At 40.0% G+C, this 19,446-nt stretch overlaps 1 protein-coding gene across 1 annotated transcript; it reads left to right on the top strand.

Moving 5' to 3' along the window:
• Positions 1-776: 776 nt before the first annotated feature.
• On the top strand, positions 777-16,398 carry MSMO1 (methylsterol monooxygenase 1). Its single transcript, XM_030312789.1, has 6 exons — positions 777-1,137; positions 6,889-7,174; positions 10,869-11,017; positions 12,306-12,432; positions 13,844-13,998; positions 15,373-16,398. Exons 2-6 carry the CDS (start codon positions 6,920-6,922, stop codon positions 15,566-15,568), a joined length of 882 nt encoding a protein of 293 aa, XP_030168649.1. The 5' UTR covers positions 777-1,137; positions 6,889-6,919; the 3' UTR covers positions 15,569-16,398.
• Positions 16,399-19,446: the final 3,048 nt, after the last annotated feature.

The raw sequence follows: 19,446 nt of genomic DNA, 5'->3' as shown, positions 1-19,446 counted from the left end.
AAGAACCAGTTTGAGCATAGCCCTGAGAGAAACAACGGCATCCTGTTTCCAGAAACTACTGAAGAGCAAATGCCTTCACCTAGCCCAAAGGGTGCCTTTGTGCGAATTTTTAGAAGGCCCTGTTGAAATTCGTATACTATTACACCATCTGTACACACGACTATTACTGCCTCGTACACAAGTATTTTACTGTTGGCACAGGGCAGAGACGAGGCTAGGGCTCCCGAAAAGTTGTAAGCGCATCAAGCTCTCTGCCCCAGTCTGTCCCACACCTGGATTACACCACGTACACCACGTGGGCGTTCTCAGGTCATGGCCTATGGGCTAGATTGCCGCTTAAACACCCCAGGGAGCAGCCGTCTGCCGAGTCAAACCATTTGCTAAACTTTTCTGAGCTTCGTGTTTTCTCATCTGAAAATGGGGGTAATCATAACTCTTTAGATGATCACAGGAGGTATATTGCGTTTGAAATTCTCCATCTTCCATATATAGGGGGTTATTAAGGGACACTGGGGCTGGGGAAACAAGGAAGAAGAATGATCTGGATCCAAGGTAGAGCAGAGGGAGGCAAGGCTGTCTGTAAAGAAACCGTCAAAACAGATCTTAAAACTCATTTATACTTTTTTTTCCCAGGTTTTTGCCAAGCGACTGCTACACAAGTCACATTTTAAAGTCGCGCGGAGGGCAGCCTGGTACCCTCTTCCAGGGACTGCGCGGGCGCCGGCAGCAACGCCTCAAGAACCGCGGTTGCCAAGGCAACTCCTTGCGGCGGCTCTCTCGTGGTGGTAGTGTCCGCCCCCTCACGCCGTCACGCGTCCTCGCGCTTCCCCGCCTCCAGGCGCGCTGCGGCGCTGGCTACTGGCTAGAAGCCTCGGTCTCACTATCCTCACTCCATTCGCAGAGCCAATGGCTGGGACCGCCAGGGATTTGTTCACGCGAGTTACACGAGTCCGCCTACTGCAAGGACCAATCACAGCGCGGAGAAGGAGGGTTGGGAGCCCTCGCAAGCCAATAACAGCAAAAGAAGCCGCCTCGGGCTCTTAGCTCCACCCTCGAGCCGGAAAGGCAGGTTCCGAAGGTGCAGCACCTGGTGGAGTCTGGGTGACGGTGGCCCGCAGTTCCCGCGCGGTCGTCCAGGTGAGACTGGTAGGCCAGGAAGGGGGAGCGGGCGGGCTGCGGCCAGCTGCTCCGTGGTATTGAGGGGAGCGGGGTCGGCCGTGGATGCGCGCTCGCAGGGCGCCAGCGCCCGCTGTGAGGACGGAAGGCAAGGGGAACAGGTGAAAGCCGTGTGGAATCTCAAATGATGAATTTAGGCTGGGGCATGGTTCTTGCCCTTTAAAAGTTTACAGTCATCCGAAGACGGGATATATTAGGAGATAGTTCACAGGGTGAAGGAGTGATGAAAGTTTTGCAAAAACAGAAGCACTACTGGGGAGATAAGGTCTCTTGCGTATGTGCAGTGGAGGTAGTGGGGTTGGGAAGGGCGTCTGACAGGAGGTCACTGAAGGATGAATAGGAGTTGGATGGCGGACGTTACGGACAAGGGAGTGTTGTGCCCGTTACACGTGAAGTGTGAGAATACAGCGGGAAGGTGGGAGATAAGAGAGGTGAAGAGTGAAGGCCTGGCAGGGCCTGTTTCGCCTCGCTCAGGGCCTTGGTTTTTATCTTTCAGGGATGCATTCCCTTGACATCTTTTTTAAAGAAGGGGGTTAACTCTGCTGTTTAGCTAGACCCTGCCGTTGTACCTTAAAGGTAGTGTTTAAGGAGGGCAAGCTAAGAGATTGGACAACGCCAGCCAATGAGGGAACTGTTTGCTGCAGTCCGGGCTCAGCCAAGGTATATGGGCCAAAGGACGGACACTGGCCGACCGTGCTCAGCCAAACTTCAGAGTTTCTCAGAGAATACACAGATAACTCATTTTTTTTTTTTCTTCCTGAGAATGGAGCAGGCTCCCAATCAGGTTGCACAAGGATAAGAAAAGGGAAAAGAACTCTTTATTTCCCCTCCCCTCTCCTTAAATTTAATTCCTAGTTTTTTGGTTTTGTTCATTTGGCAAAGATGTATCCACTCTCCTTTCTTGTGTTGGGAGAGTAAACCCTTGAATTACACCAAGTCTCTAAATTGGGGGTAAGTTTGAAGGCTTGACCTAGGCAGCAGAGGAGAGACCGGGAACATTCTTTCAGAGAGGACTAAGTAGATGATGGTGCAGTTCACCAAATTAGAGGTTAAGGAAGATAGAATATTTGGGCAGGGTTACAGGGAGCAGTTGGCCGAATTTGGGGGCATGTTGAGTTTGATGGAACTCTGAACTGTGTAATTGAAGATGGCCGGTAGAGTTTTAGATAATCAGAACCTGGAGTTTAGGAGAAAGGGCTAGGGACAGAAAGACTATAGATACTATAGATAATTTATTTTTAGCAAAATTTTTTTTAATGTTTATTTTTGGGTTTTTTTAAAATTTTTTTTTAACGTTTATTTATTTTTGAGACAGAGAGAGACAGAGCATGAACAGGGGAGGGGCAGAGAGAGAGGGAGACACAGAATCTGAAACGGGCTCCAGGCTCTGAGCTGTCAGCACAGAGCCCGACGCAGGGCTTGAACTCACAGACCGCGAGATCATGACCTGAGCCGAAGTCGGACGCTTAACCGACTGCGCCACCCAGGCGCCCCAATGTTTATTTATTTTTGAAGGAGACAGGGGAGGGGCAGAGAGGGAGACACAGAATCCAAAGCAGGCTCCAGGCTCCAAGCTGTCAGCACAGAACCCGACGCGGGGCTCCAACCCCCCAACTGAAATCATGACCTGAGCTGAAGTCGGACACTTAACCGACTGAGCCACCCAGGCTCCCCTGTTGTGTGCTTTATTATTGATGATTACAATAGACCATAGTGGATGAGAGCATAGTCTCCCCCACTTAGTATTTTTGTAACTTGGGTTAAGAAAGTTGCTCACTCTGGGGCACCTGGGTGGCTCAGTTGGTTGAATGTACAACTTCGGTACAGGTCATGATCTCACGGTTTGTGAGTTCGAGCCTCGCATTGGGTTCTGTGCTGACCTTTCAGAGCCTGGAGCCTGTTTCAGATTCTGTGCCTCCCTCTTTCTTTGCTCCCTGCCCCCCATGCTCTCTATGTCTCAAAAATAAATAAACATTAAAAAAAAGTTGATTACTCTTTCTAAACCTCAGTTTTTCATTTATAAGATGGAAATAATAAAATCACCTGCTTTGTGAAGGATTAAAGTCTTTAATATAGAGAGAGTATGTAGCGCTCTTAGAACACAGTTCCTGGCATATAGGAAGTGCTCAATTATTGTTAGCTACTGTGTGTCAGGTCCTAAGTTAAGTACTTCACGTGTATTATGTCTTGGACTCATTAAAACTGTTTTTCTTTTTTCAGCTTTATTGAGGTATAATTGACAGGTAAGATATTTAAGGTGTACATTGTAGTGATATGTGTATCTCTCTCTATATATATCATATATGAGATATATATATATAAATGAGATATATATATGATATATATATCATATATATATATATATATAAACATACACATATATTATGAAAAGATCCCACCTTCTAGTTACTATTCTGTACATTTTGCAGATGATAAAACTGAGGTTCAGAGAGGTTCTATAACTTGCTTAACGTCACACAGCTACTAAGTGAAGTTGGTTAAGCATTGTCAAATTTGGTGATGATCTCATGAAAAATGAGGATTGGAATAACTTTTATCTTGTGAGTTAGGAGACTGAAGACACCTTGGAGTGAATGGGAGCTAGACTGCAAGTGGTTGAGTGACGTGTTTGGATGCGAACAAAGCAGGGAGAGGCTTTTTGTTGATTTCTCCCTAGAGAAAAAAGAGGTTGGTTCAAAGAAGAAAAGTGGGACAGTGGCTTGGGGAAGTGGGGGATACAGGTTAGGAAGACTTTTCACAAGAAAGGAAGACTTTCTTGTGAAAGTACGAGTATGAAGACATGAGTATGTTTTCTAAACTTGAAGGAATGGACTCAGTGAAGAGGGCAAGATGAAAAGTAAGAAAGGATAAGTGACAGACTAGTTCTTAAGGTAAGAAGGGAACAAAACACTAGTCACTCCCAGAGAGGGTGAGTGAGAAAAGAGAAATTTTGAGTTTGGAATGGCCAGGATGTAACTGTAGTCCCAGAGTATAAGCCATTTGAGAATGAGTAGGACAAAAGAACTAAGGATACAAAGTGAATTCAGAGACCTGAGCAAGTTGACTGAGCTCCCAGTATCCTCTATGAGGCACAGTGAGAGGTCAGCATTGGGAGTGGGGCATTTTGAGCACTATTAAGAGTGCTTCTGGGGCGCCTGGGTGACTCAGTGGGTTAAGCGTCCGACTTCGGCTCAGATCATGATCTCACCGTTCGTGTTCTAGCTCCGTGTCGGGCTCTGTGCTGGCAGCTCAGAGCCTGGAGCTGCTTCGGATTCTCTCTGCTCCTCCTCTGCTCACACTGTCTTTCTCTTTCTGCTTCAAAAATAAATAAACATTAAAAAAAAAAAGAATGCTTCTGAGGCTTTAAACAGTTTGTCTTTAAAGTTGTCCTTCATAATTTGCACATTAGGAACAACAGGGAACATTTTAAGGAAAGTAACATTCTTTGTAAGTTTTTCTTTTTTGATTTCGTGACCCATTATGCTTATTTATTATATAGGTAAAGTATATTCATGAGAAAATTATAATTGCAAAAAGGTATAAAATGGAAAGTAGAATTTTTCTCCTCCTGCCTCACCGCCCCTTATCCCGTGTGTGCACATGGACAAGAGTGTGCATCTTTTCCTCTTGATCTCTTCCTCTAAAGGTCACCACTCTCAATTGTTTCCTGGATATCCTTCCATACATCGTGTGTGTGTGTGTGTGTGTGTGTGTACGTGTGTACGTGTGTGTGTACGTGTGCATGCACACAGATAAATATCTAACGTTTTCACAGAAACAAAGTGGGGGGGCTCTTGTTTATGGGTATTATTCTGCAACTTGCTGTTTCATTTAACATCTTAGACATGTATCTTAGACATCCTTCTATGAAGAACATACAGATTTTCCTTGTTCTTTTAAGTGGCTGTATAATTGCCTGTGAAAGGACTTAGGGTTTATTTAACTCCTTTCTTGTTGATGGACTTATTTATGTTGTTTTTCTTTTTTCTTTGTTTTGGCTGCTATAAGCAATGCTTCCTTCAGTCTTAGTGTCACTGTCTTTGTACCTGAGTAAGAAAATTGCTGGATCAAAGGGTGTATTTATTTTTAATTGTGACAAATATTGTGAATTTTTCCTCAGACATACTAATCCTTCCATTAGCAATGTATAATGATGCCTGTTTCCCCAAAGTGTGTTACCAATACTGGGTCCTGAGCACCATGAAACTTCAAAGATTTTTGGTTTAGGATGTATTTCTTTGAGTGGAACCGAGCTGCATATTTGTTTAGTGAACATTTGTATTATATTTATTTTTCCATGAACTCCTTGGGAATGTCTTTTGTCATTTTTCTGTTGGGTTTTTCGTCTTTCTTTAAAGCACACTTGGCAGCCTTTTGTCATGAGTGTTGGAAATATTTTTTCCAGTTTGTCATTTGATCTTTGACTTTACTTATAATTATTTATTCCCCAGTCAGAAGTATTTAATTTTTATGTAGTCTTATTTGGCAGATGTTTTCTTGTTTGTTTTGTTTTGTTTGTTTTTTTTTTTTTTTGGTTTTAAGTGACACTCAAACTCCATTATTGCTAATTGAAATTACAAGTTTTTCCAAGGAGACCACACTGAAAAGTCTCTTTAAAGATAGTCTGACATCCGGATGGCCAACAGGCACATGAAAAGATGCTCAACGTCGCTCCTTATCAGGGGAATACAAACCAAAACCACACTCAGATATCACCTCACACCAGTCAGAGTGGCCAAAATGAACAAAGCAGGAGACTATAGATGCCGGAGAGGATGTGGAGAAATGGGAACCCTCTTGCACTGTTGGTGGGAATGCAAACTGGTGCAGCCGCTCTGGAAAACAGTGTGGAGGTTCCTCAAAAAATTAAAAATAGACCTACCCTATGACCCAGCAGTAGCACTGCTAGGAATTTACCCAAGGGATACAGGAGTACTGATGCATAGGGCACTTGTACCCCAATGTTTATAGCAGCACTCTCAACAATAGCCAAATTGTGGAAAGAGCCTAAATGTCCATCAAGTGATGAATGGATAAAGAAATTGTGGTTTATATACACAATGGAGTACTATGTGGCAATGAGAAAGAATGAAATATGGCCCTTTGTAGCAACGTGGATGGAACTGGAGAGTGTGATGCTAAGTGAAATAAGCCATACAGAGAAAGACAGATACCATATGTCTTCACTCTTATGTGGATCCTGAGAAACTTAACAGAAACCCATGGGGGAGGGGAAGGAAAAAAAAAAAAAAAAAGAGGTTAGAGTGGGAGAGAGCCAAAGCATAAGAGACTCTTAAAAACTGAGAACAAACTGAGGGTTGATGGGGGGTGGGAGGGAGGGGAGCTTGGGTGATGGGTATTGAGGAGGGCACCTTTTGGGATGAGCACTGGGTGTTGTATGGAAACCAATTTGACAATAAATTTCATATATTGAAAAAAAATCAATAAATATAGTCTGAAATTCTTTGTCCAGTGTTCTTTTAGATCCTGCTCTTGAAACTTAACGTGTGGCTTTTAAATCAGTGTCCTCAAATGGACATGGTGAGGACATCTAGTAGTTGACTTTTTTTTTTTTAATCACATGTTTAGGATCTGAGAATTGGTACTTATTTAGTATTTTTTGTTTTAAAAATTATCAGAAGATGAACTTTAAAAATTATTTTGCTGGAATTTCACTGTTTTATGTATTTATTTATTTGTCTATTTTTACAGAATTCTAAGGCTTTCTGCAGAGATTTGAAAAATGGCAACAAATGAAAGTATCAGCATCTTTAGTTCGGCATCCTTGGCTGTGGAGTATGTAGATTCACTGTTACCTGAGAACCCTCTACAAGAACCATTTAAAAATGCTTGGAACTATATGTTGAATAATTACACGAAATTCCAGATTGCAACATGGGGATCTTTGATAGTTCATGAGGCGCTTTATTTCTTGTTCTGTTTACCTGGATTTTTGTTTCAGTTTATACCTTACATGAAAAAGTACAAAATTCAGAAGGTGAGTGTGATGGACTTACAATGGAATGTTATCGTTGATGTGGAATGTTTTAAAAGTAAATATAACTTTGTTTTGAGAGAATCTAGATCACGGCTGTCCGATGGAAATTCAGTGAAGGAACATGCATAATTTTATATTTTCTGATAGAATACATAAAAAAGTATAAAGAAATAGGGGAATTAATTTTAGTATTATGCTTCATTTAATACAATAAATCTAAACTATTATCTTAAGTAATCAATATAAAAGTACTTAATGAGATATTTTATGTTCTTATTCTCACAATAAGACTTTGAAATCGATTGTGTATTTTATATTAATTTTAGCCCATCTCAGTTTAGCCATATTTAAAACGTTCAATAGCCACACATTTCTAGTTCTACCATATTGGACAGCACGGCCCTAGATTGTTATTGCTAATGTTTCAAGAATAATTTGTTAAATTATACTTTTCATTAGATGTCTAATTTGGGCTTTGAAATTCTAATCTCTTAAACTAGCTGGAAAGGAAAGTTATGGGGATTTGTAGATAATTTGCAATTCGCTCCTACCCCTGATGTCTCAGCTGCTAAGTGTATGTTAATATTCTAAGATCTTGATTGGGGCTATTAAACGTTTTGTTTTTTCCTTAAATAATATGGTAGTGGTTGAGCAGCATTCATGTCATCCCAAATGAGGAAGTCCTGAGGCCCCTAGTTTCTAGATACTTGTTTTAGTGCACTAAATTTCTTGAGATCCCACCGTGCATGACAAAGTGTTGAGATACACACAGTGCTGCTTTTCAGTTTTAATCACAGGGAAAATGGTGAGCTCTACCAGAGTGTCAACTAGAGTGTGACAGGGGTCCCAGCAAAGAGTCTGGACTAGCTTATTAGAGATGCTTTATCAGCACTTGGCAAACCCATGATAGTTTCTAATGCTTGCTATTTACTTGTCTAAAAAGTCATGCCAAACTAAAACTCAAGGACACGTGGTCTTGGTAGAACATTTGAGAGTGTTCCTTTGTGGAGACTAATTTGCACTTACTAAGTACCCATCAGGTGGCAGGCGGTGTGCACATTCTCTCCCATGGGTCTGTTTGCCCCGCTGCCTCTCCCAGTGAGTTTAAGTGCTCACGCAAAGGCCATCATTGATCCTGTCCGGGGATACTGCAGGCGATCAGGCGACTAGACTGTAAGCCAAGGGAAGAACAAAAAGATTGGAGAGGAAGGAAAAAGGGACATGCCCAAAGGGGAGTATTCTCTTACCCTAAATTAAGGACAGAAGTTCCAAAATGCTTTTTATAACAGGGCCTGCTTTGAAAAGCAGAGTTCAATTTGGATGTCTGTCTTCATGCATGTTTGGGATGATTCTGTCTAGAGTGTGTCACCTCTTGATTTGTTTGCTTATAGGGCTGAATCATGGTATGTCTGGCCAGGCCAAAGTGTCCCTGTCCTCCTTCTGCCCTCCGCACTTGACTCACTGGTCAGAGGGTGGTCACTTTTCCAGAGAGAAGAAGACCTTTTTCAGTCAATGTTTTATGAATGACCTCAAAAGGTGGCAAAAGACCGTACAAGTAATTGTCTAGTTGGTTACAGGTGGACTTAGAAACAGAAATGGAAAGGGCGGGTATATGGCCTCATGCTGTCTTGTCTTCCTTTGAGGTTCAACACCATCAAAATCCCTGCTTTGAGCTTTTTGATACCAAAATGAACTGTGTTGGTAAATCAGTACAAGTTCTCATAAGATAAAAGGGTTTAAAAACAAGCAACAGAATCAGTACAGTTAATTACAGGTTTATGCATTTTGAAGGCAAAAGCCCTGAAACCCTTGTTTGTGGGCACAGGAAGAAGGTTGCTGGCAGTGAGGAGAGCAGTTTCAAACAGGATAGACTAGGGGATAGTCAGTGCGCGTGCTCACTAGTGAGAGGGAAATTTACAGAACATCACGTCTTCGTAGTTCTCTAGCAGTTTTCCTCAGGGACACGTATACTAAAAACATTCGATTGTCCTAATAATGGTATTCCTTCATATTAGGATGCAGTGATATATAAGTGTAAAATACAGTAAACTCTGATGTTCCACTAGGTAGGAGTTTTTGATTGTTCGCTATCTTTTTTTCTAATATTTATTTATTTATTTATTTTGAGAGAGAGCTAGCAAGGGGAGGGCCAGAGAGAGGAGGGAGAGAATTCCAAGCAGATTACCCCCCACCCCAGGCTCCCCCATTGTTCATTATCTACCCAGGCTCCCCCAGTGTTCATTATCTTTTAAACTAATTTATGTACACTTTAACCATGTGATTTTATAGTTGACTGATTTGTGTGTTAATTTCTGCAGCTAAATTAGGGTATCACATTCAAGCTAGGATATTAAAAGTCTGTTAAATGGAATTTGTAGGGAAAATTTGCCCAAGCTAGGCTCTTCAATTTATTTTGTCCCCAGTCACAGACTGGAGGTTTGGAGTAAGGAGGTCAGATAATCTCAGAGTAGAGATAGCTAATTAATAATTATCTTGTCTAATCCCTTCATTTTATTGTTGAGGAAACAGAGTTGTGAGCATCTCAGAGCTAGTTAGCTAGTGATGGTGGCCCTGAGATTGGAGGCTGGCTCTCTAGATTGGTTATCTATTAAATGCTTTTTCTTTTTTTTGTTAGAGAAGATAACTCAAGGAATTTTAAGAGCAACAAAAAAGAGAATTTTAAGACTAGAACTGGAGACCTAGATTTTAGTTAGTCCTAGTTCAGGTCCCTGCCCGTGTGATCCTGGGCAAGGTAGCAGACCTCTCTGGGCTTCTACTGCTGAGCAGTAGTTTCCTTGCTTGGGATATTATGGTTTAGTTAAAAAAGTTTGACTGGCAGCTGTCTGGATTTTTAAGTAAGGACATGCAAAACAAAGCAATAACTATTATATATTATCACCATCTTTTTATGAAACCAGAAGCACCTTTTCTTATCTAACTGCAGCCCTTTAAATCGAATAAACTTAGATTTTTTATATGGCTTGCTAACCAAGTCGATATCCTGATGAGGTTTTCTGAACATTTTTACAACATTGATCTCACTTTTCTCATTTTGACTTTCATCTCTGAATGTCGTCATCTGTGGGCAGTAGCTCTCCATTCTTTGGGAACCACTGGACTCATTTCTGATGTTCTTCCAGCTCAGAGAGTTATAATTCTGTCATTGGATATGACAAAAATCCACTTATTTCTGGGAATACACTTATTTCTGAGTACTGCTAAATGGCTGGAGGCATCACTTCACCTCCGTAATCCAGGTTTCCAGTGCGGTCTGTATGACAGCTGGGAGAACCTGCCTGTGATCTCAGCATAACACATGTCTTCTCTGAAATTCCTGCTGACAGAAGTGAGGGCTCTGTGGGCAGCAAAGACGGAAGAGTGATTCACGGTGTGGTGTTGTTTTTTTGTTTTTTGTTTTTTTTTTCAGTTTGTTTGTGACCTTTATTCCTGGGTTTGTTTGGGAACAGTTTCTTCACCTATTTTAACTCATTACCATAGTTGTCAAGAATTTAGAAGGGGAGGGTGCTGTGATTCCTGGCCCTTGCTTATTGCAACATAGTCACTGTAATATAAGATTAATTAAATAACGTAGAATTAAGGTCACATAGAAACATTACAGAAATAATTAGAATTCACTCTGATTTTCAGGTCAAATTACCGACACAATACTAAATACTACGATTTTTCTCCCTAGGATAAACCAGAAACATGGGAAAACCAGTGGAAATGTTTTAAAGTACTTCTCTTTAATCACTTTTGTATCCAGCTTCCTTTGATATGTGGAACTTATTATTTTACAGAGTATTTTAATATTCCTTATGATTGGGAAAGAATGCCAAGATGGTATGTAGATAAAGATTTGATTTTGATACTCAGTCATGGTTTATTATCTAGTTAAAATATCCTTAATGTTGATCTTCTTTCTTCATTTGATTAATGTTTATTCTAAACTTTAGAAGTAGATATAATGTAGAAAAGTAAACCATTAGTAGAAACTTAAAATGTTCCCATTTTTTATCTCTCTGTATTTTAATGTAATATTTTATTGGAAAGTGATTTCTTACATCAGAAGTTTTAGTAGCACCCTTTATGTGACTGTATACAGATCCATATGCTTCAACCAAGAAAAACTCTGTTACATTTTAAGTCCAAAATGAATAAAAAGAGAAGAGAGTAATTGTGAGATTTATAAAAGTTGTGTCTGTATAGACACATATATATTATCTGAGCACAAGTATTTGTGTTCAAATAATATTTGTGTTCAACTGTTTGCTCCTGACATACCCAAATACAGATATACCACTATTAGGTGTACACTTTTTCTTTTCTTTGTAATATATGTTTAACGTATAAAAGCGTTGTGTATGTGTTCATTTGTATATAAAATGTTTTTGCCCCTTGCTCTTATGACCCTCTCTTTGGTGGAAAAGAAGTGATGATTTTAACTCTTAATAATCTCAGTTCAAGTCCTTCATCAGTATTATTCCTTTCCTAGAAATTTTGGATTTTGTTTAACTCTGATTTTATACATGTGAAATTTTTTTTTTTTTTTTTAATTTTTTTTTCAACGTTTTTATTTATTTTTGGGACAGAGAGAGACAGAGCATGAACGGGGGTGGGGCAGAGAGAGAGGGAGACACAGAATCGGAAACAGGCTCCAGGCTCCAAGCCATCAGCCCAGAGCCTGACGCGGGGCTCGAACTCGCGGACCGCGAGATCGTGACCTGGCTGAAGTCGGACGCTTAACCGACTGCGCCACCCAGGCGCCCCTTTTTTTTTTTTTTAAGTGGAGCAATGTGGAGCTCAAAGTCACAACCCTGAGATCAAGAGTGACATGTTCTACCTGCTGAACCAGCCAGGCACCCCTATACATGTGCATTTTTAAAAAATGAATTAGAATTGCTACAGTGTCGATCTCTTTACCCCTTCTTCAGAGGTATTATAATACCAGCTATAATGTAGTCACGTTGTACTTATCAGTTCTGAGAGTTTGCTGGTCAGTGTATCCAGTTAGGTCAGGTGGTTAGTGGGTATTTGGTTTCATGTAATTCCTCAAGCAGTGATCCCAAGGAGAAATCTAGATTGTTTAAGTAAGTTATTGTATACTCATTACAGTATTTTCATCTTAAAGGTGTCTGCTGTTGGTAAAATGCTTAGGCTGCGCAGTGATTGAAGATACCTGGCACTATTTTCTGCATAGGCTCTTACATCATAAAAGAATATATAAATATATTCATAAAGTTCATCATGAGTTTCAGGTATGTTAGAATTTTTTTTTTCTATTAGAGGCAAAATGTTTTTCTTCAAGCTTTTAAGAAACTGTCAGTGATGTTTGTATTGCTTTTTATTTGGCATGAACATGTTAAGACCATAATACACACACACGCACATACATACAACCAGTTCTATAAATTTTCAAGAAAAATGTTATATGAAATAGTTCAGTCACTCATCTTTGGGGCCAGAGCACTATCCTATCACAGTTGGTATGTGGCAGATTAATAGAGGCCATAGTGATGTTAAAGTCATTTAAATTGGATCCCAAAACAATGAACCTTTCATCTTTAAACTTCTGAAACAATTACTGACTTGTTTGATTAACACATTTCCACCTCATTCTGGCCTCCACAAAAACTGATTTGATCAGAACTGCTTTCATGTACCTTTGTCCAACTGGTTATGTCAATATGTTCCACATTGATCTTGATTACATGGTCTGCTAAATCAAGTATCCTTTTCTGGGCAGAACAAATTCAACTGCATAAACCAAAATTAGAGTTTAAGTTGTTTAATGTTTTTATCTAACACCATTAAAGGCAGTTATTAAGATTTTATTAAGGACATCTTTAGACCTTTTGATGTTTGGTAGAAACAAAAAGATGTTTGCTTTAAGTTTTCTTTATTTTTGAGAGAGAGAGAGAGAGAGAGAGAGAGAGAGAGAGAGCGTGCGCATGCATGAGCAAGCAGGGGAGGGTCAGAGAGAAAGGGAGAGAGAATCCCAAGCAGGTTACGCACTGTCAGCATAGAGCCCAACACGGGGCTCAAACTCATGAACCGTGAAATCATGAGCTGAAATCAAGAGTTGAACTCAACCAACTAAGCTATCCAGGCCCCCACAAAAATGTTTTTATTGAGAATTACAGTTATTGTTTATATATATCTTCAGCTAGGTATACTGTCATTACAAAAAGAAACAATATAATATTATAAAACCATATGTATAAATAAATTAGAATATATTTAATGTTATGTATTAGTCATGGTTCTCCAGAGAAACAAAATCAATAGGAGATACACACAGATTTATTTTAGGGAATTGGCTCATGTGATTGTGGGCCTGGCAAGTCTGAAATGCGTAGGACAGACCACAGGCTGGAAATTTGAGCAGGGTTTCTGTATTTCAGTCTTGAGAATCCTTTCTTCCTTGAGAAGCCTCAGTCTTTGCTTTTAAGGTCTTCGACTGATTGGGTAAAGAGCACTTGTAGTATGGAGAGTAATCTCCTTTACTCAAAGTCTCCTCACTTAAATGTTGGTCACATCAAAAAAGTACTTTCACAACAGTATCCAGACTGGTATTTGACCAAACTGTTGGGCACTGTAGCCTAGCTAAGCTGACACATAAAATTAACAGTCACAACACATTAAGTAATTCTTACCTATTTATTTTAGGCTCCATTTGGAATGGAAGCTGAATATGCACATCCCTTGGAAACTCTGATTCTTGGAACTGGATTTTTTATTGGAATCATGCTTTTATGTGATCATGTCATTTTCCTTTGGGCATGGGTGACCATTCGTTTGATGGAAACTATTGACGTCCATAGGTGAGCTATGGTTTCTATTTAGGTATAAGGTATCAAAATATATCTTTGTTTTCATAGTCATAAGATTATCTTTTTAAAAATTTTTTTTAACGTTTACTTATTATTTGGAGACAGAGCATGAGCATGGGAGGGGCAGAGAGAGGGGGAGACACAGAATCTGAAGCAGGCTTCAGGCTCCGAGCGGTCAGCACAGAGCCCGACGTGGGGCTCGAGGTCACAAACCATGAGATTATGACCTGAGCCAAAGTCGGATCCTTAACCGACTGAGTCCCCCGGGCGCCCAGATCTTTCTAAGCAGACTAGTAAGACACATTAGTTTTGTTATTTTTATTTAAAGGAAACATGAGAACATAATCATTGGATAAACATTTTTTTTTTTTTTTTTTTTTTTACATTCCTGTCTCTGGCAGTTGTCATTTTTACAGTTAGAATGTAGTCATGTATTGCTTGGTCAAGTAAAATAAAATTTTGATTGATACTGCCCAACTGCCTTCCAAAAGGGTCCCTATTTACATTCCCAGGAGGAGTATATATGAGAATGCTTGCCCTCCCGCAACACCTTCCAAGCCGGATAGATACAGTCTTTTACTCTATGTCCTTAAGAGAACTGAAGAGTTTTCAGTATTGTGATCTGCATTTCTTCAGGGACTTGAGAGGCTGTGCGTCTGTGTGTGCTCATCAGTAGATGTGTTTTGTCTTCTTTGAGTAACCCTTTTATATCGTTTGCCCATTTTTGTTAGGTTATATGTCTTGTAACCTCTTGGTTCATGTTAGCCTTGTTTGTTACATATGTTTTGTTTTTTAGAATTTTTGTTTATTTATTTTCTTTTGAGAGAGAGGGAGGGAGAGAATCCCAAGCAGGCTCCGTGGTGTCAGCACAGAGCCCAACGCGGGGCTCCATCTCATGAAGCGTGAGATCGTGATCTGAGCTGAAATCAAAAGTTGGACACTTAACTGACTGAGCCACCCAGGAGTCCCCAGTAACTCCTTTCATTTAACTTTTCCTAAAGGACACATACTTTTATGGGCATTACAAACTGGTGAGAAAGCTCCTCTAAAACAGAAAAGAAAAATAATTCTTGAAAGGCTGTGTCTAAAGATTCATTACTATAAGCCCTCTCTCTGATCCCATGATATATAAAATTAAGTTCCAAAGATCTATTAAGGTTTTTATTTTAATTTCTTGAAATGGTTTCTAGAATATGTACCATCTTTCTGTGAGGTTTTGTCTTTGTAAACATGTCGGAAATAAATGTGACTTAGGTGACATGGAATGTTACTCGAATTAGTTAACAGGCAGATGACTGTCGATGAAAATGTCAGTTATTTGAAGTGGGTTTATTTCCTTAATAATCTTTATCATTTTTATTTCAGTGGTTATGACATTCCTCTCAACCCTTTAAATCTGATCCCTTTCTATGCTGGTTCTCGGCATCATGATTTCCACCATATGAACTTCATCGGAAATTATGCTTCAACATTTACATGGTGGGATAGAATTTTTGGAACAGACTCTCAATTTATTGCCTATAATGAAAAGATGAAGAAGGTTGGAAAAAAGACCGAGTAAATAAATATCTCATCTAAACCTTTCTGAAGATACACTTTCCTGAATTGAAGCAAGTAGCTAACATTGCTTCTGCGGAGCAGAAATAAACGTGTCTTGGCTGCCAGGTGATACAAGGAACATTAACAACCTTTAATTATCTTCCTAGTGGGAACTTTTTCTACTCTATATAAAAGTTCTGTATGTGTGGAAATAAGTAAATAGGTACTGAAGGACGATTGTCACAAGGCAGTTTCAAAGGCCATGTTGCTAACCTTACGGAAAGGTGCGAAGTAATGGAAGAAGTATTAATCTATGTCTTTCCCCCAATAACACCATAGTCCTGAAGTGAAAATTGGTCTATAAAATCTTTTAAATCTATGGGGGCCGTTTCAAAAACTCTTAGCAGGGTGTTGGCCTCATATTGAACTTCACACATTTTTTAGAATTTGCCTAAACATCAAAGTATCATGGGTTGGACCACATCAGTTGACAGTGTGAGTGAGGCCGCCAAATCAGGAAGAGCCCGCACCAAGAACCTCCACTCTTGTCCTAAGCTGACCGGTTTGGGGTGATTCTCTTTCTTTGAGAAGTCCTTTTGGATTGCAAAATACTACTGGTGTCCATAAATGAAGGCATTTCTGAATCGTCATAAGTGGAATATTTTAGTCTAAGGGTTTTTGGGTTACTTGAATTTTTTAAAAAAATTGAGCTTTATTTCTGCTGTTTACCCTTTCATTTTTGTAGATCAAGTTTTCATTATACTTAAAACTGTATCTTGAAACATTGTGGACTGACTTGCTGTATTTGCACTTTGAACTGTTGAAATAAATGTGATTTTTTTTGTCTGATTATCTGGTTTCCGGTTTTGAGTATCAGCTGTCATTTTTTATTCTTATAAAGAAAAGTACAGAAATCGTTAAATTATTAAGTTTTGTAATAAAAGGAGTAATTCTACTTTTTTAAGTGCTTCATTTGCTGAACTTCTTTGGCAGTTTCAACATGTATTTATAAGGCTATGATTGCAGGCAATTCCATTGAGCTAATAAGATGGAGGATATTGAGACAGCTCTTTTCTCTGTTTTGAAGGTGTATGTTTTCTGTGCAGATGGAAGAATAGAACTAAACTTTTTAGAGCTGATTTAATCTCATACCTAGATTTCAACTCAAAGAGTTGATAATTCTACCAAATTGTTGTTTATAATATGGAGCCATTTTCGGGTAAGTTTCTTTTCCTTCTTTTGCAAACATAAAGAGATTCAAATAAGGATTCAGAAAGTTGAACTGAGACTATTCTGCTAGACCATGTTTTCTAATTTGTACCTAGACCATATGACCCTTTTCATTCTTTCTATCCCTTTCCCTTCCTGTGTGGGCGTGGTTTAAAATGTTAGCTCTTAATTCTCAAACAGCGATTTGGGGGCTGTACTTAAAATTGTGCTGTTTAATTATAAGCTATCTGTAGGAAATTTTATTCTCTACCCTCTGTTCTCTAATGTGCATGGAATGCACAGACGTTTTGACTCAGTACTTGGGAGGAGGGTGACATCTACTGTTGGAAATGGTGCTAAACACCTTGGTTCACCTCATTCATTCTTTTCATACTAGTTAACTTACTGAGCACTTAATGTATACCCTGACTTCTGCCATGAGCTTTTAATGTATGATTTCATTTAAGTCTCTGAGGCAAATGCATTCTCTCTGTCTCTATATGAGGGCATTGTCTGAGAGGTTAAGTGACTCAAGATCACAGGGCCAGCCTTTTGACTTCAGAAGCCGTGCTTGTGGCTACTACGCTCACTACAGTGGAGACTTGCATCTTCTATAAAAATCTCAGGGGATGGGTCTCCAAAATTTTCCTTGTCATTATGTACAGGCTTTTGAGAAGAAAGTTCTAAACCAGTAGCTACCCAGAAAGCAAGGCTCACGCAACACTTTAGTACAAATACATTTTAATATGATTTACTGGCCAGACCTCTTAAAATTCCCTGGATTAAACTATCTTCTCTATTACACTTGACAGACAAAAATGAAACAAGAAGACTAGAGTACAAATAAAATACATAGCTCTCCTCCAGAAAATAGCAAAATATTCTGTTCCTTGGGTTATCTATTTTGGATTTTACCAAAAGTAAAGATAGTGGTAATGAAGTAATTTGAAAGCTTAAGGTTAATATTGTAGCCAAAATGAATGTTAGAGTTACATCTGTGTTGTCCCAGTGAACTAGTATCTCACTCTTCTACATATCCTGGCTAAAGACATTTAGACCTTTAAAAAAGCCTGGGTTTGCAGTGTGTCACGAGACCTCCCCTGTCCCACATCTCCCATTTCTTAGGCTCTTACGTAAAGCCTAGGGCTGTTAAATCCATGTCCAAGTCCCATATCCCCCCAGCTGGAGAAAGACCTGAAACCATTCGTGAGCAAGGGGGCAGAGGGTTGTATGTTCATCTCTGAGGATTTAACTCCCAATCCATTCTAAAAGACTAGCATCTCTGCCAATGTTCAGAAGAGTGGCACGCCATTGGTCACATGAATGGCAGGGTACTGGCAAATGCTGACATTCCTACATAAAATCACTAGAGGACCATTTGAAATGTCTTTAGAGTACTGCTGAAGTCCACATGTTAAAAGCAAGGGGATGTGGGAGACTAAAATGCACTAACTGAAATTACCTTAAGCCTACTAGGAAAATAAGCAAAACTCCGGGGACAGATGCATGCTCGCTGTGTATGGAAAGGAAAGGGCTGGTGGCAGAGAAGAGGATCACGGGACAAGTAAACACAGGAGCTGCTTGCTCATGGACTGAAACCAGCACTGCAGGGACAGGAACAGGAGAGACAAAGCCGCAGATGCCCTCATAGCAGGTCTCATTCCTTTGCTCCAGATAAGTCATTTCACTTCCTGGAAAGCCTTTTCCCCTCCTCTTCCTCTAAACCCATTTCCTCACGTATGAAATGAGGATAATAGTAATTCATAGGAGTTTTGTGAGGATTAAGTAAGATCCTCCATGTGAAGTATGTATGTGTTGCTGTGGGCAATAAATGTTAGCTATTCGTTCTGTTAAAAACTCCGTACCTTTCCCTACTTTTAAGGACCCGGCTCAAGCCTCCCTCCACCGCCCCCTCCTTCTCACTCCTATAAGGTCTTATTCCCGCTTCAGGTGACCACAACCTCTCCCCACTCTCCCCACGGTGGGTTCTGTAACACTCATCTCTATCACTCCTTAGCACTGGCTACTATGTGCTGCTACCTCTTTTTAGCCAAAGTTACCTATTTTGCACTATGTACTATTGTACCTTTGCTCATGCTAATCTCTCAGCCTGAAACAGAGGCGCAGCGAGGGTTATTAATATGATCAAAGGCATGCAGGTCATGAGCGGCTAAGCTGCCTGCAGGGCAGGCTGGGATTTTCCTATTCTCTGTATTTTCCTCCATATCCTTTGCACATCTGATGTGATGGATGCCTCCTATGTTATAGGAGTTCAAGAAATGTCGATCGATTAAAAAAAGAGGAGAGCACACAACAGCACCTTAATGTAGGATTTGGCAACTGTGCTGCCATTTTAACAATCAATTGAGAAAGTCTTAAGTAAATAACAGCAAATGCTGGGGAGAGCAGAGGGCAAAGGGGGATGCCCATTGAAGTACACGCCAAAGGTGAAAGAAACTCTGCATCGGGGCTGCCTGGGTCAGTTGAAGTCTGCTGCACTTTAATGTTCTGGCAGCTTAGAGTTTGACTTCAGTAACATAGATTCTTATGGAGTATGCTGCTTGGTACGTGTAGAGGGCACGCGTGTCTGTCGAATTTGGCAAAAGATTGTGTCCACCTTATAAAGAAAATTTTAAATTTTGTTTAACCTTTTGGCAGATTTGAATGCGCCTTCTTGTAGCCCATGGAGAT

Source organism: Lynx canadensis, chromosome B1, assembly GCF_007474595.2.
Source record: "Lynx canadensis isolate LIC74 chromosome B1, mLynCan4.pri.v2, whole genome shotgun sequence".
In the NCBI taxonomy this organism is placed as follows: Eukaryota; Metazoa; Chordata; class Mammalia; order Carnivora; family Felidae; genus Lynx; species Lynx canadensis.
This window is presented reverse-complemented; position numbering and strand designations above follow the sequence as displayed.

Excerpts from the sequence above, each read along its gene's own strand:
- MSMO1 (XM_030312789.1), top strand. The coding sequence starts at position 6,920 with ATGGCAACAAATGAAAGTATCAGCATCTTTAGTTCGGCATCCTTGGCT. Across the intron at positions 7,175-10,868 it reads AAAAGTACAAAATTCAGAAG|GATAAACCAGAAACATGGGA; the intron begins GTGAGTGTGATG and ends TTTTCTCCCTAG. Across the intron at positions 12,433-13,843 it reads AAGTTCATCATGAGTTTCAG|GCTCCATTTGGAATGGAAGC; the intron begins GTATGTTAGAAT and ends TATTTATTTTAG.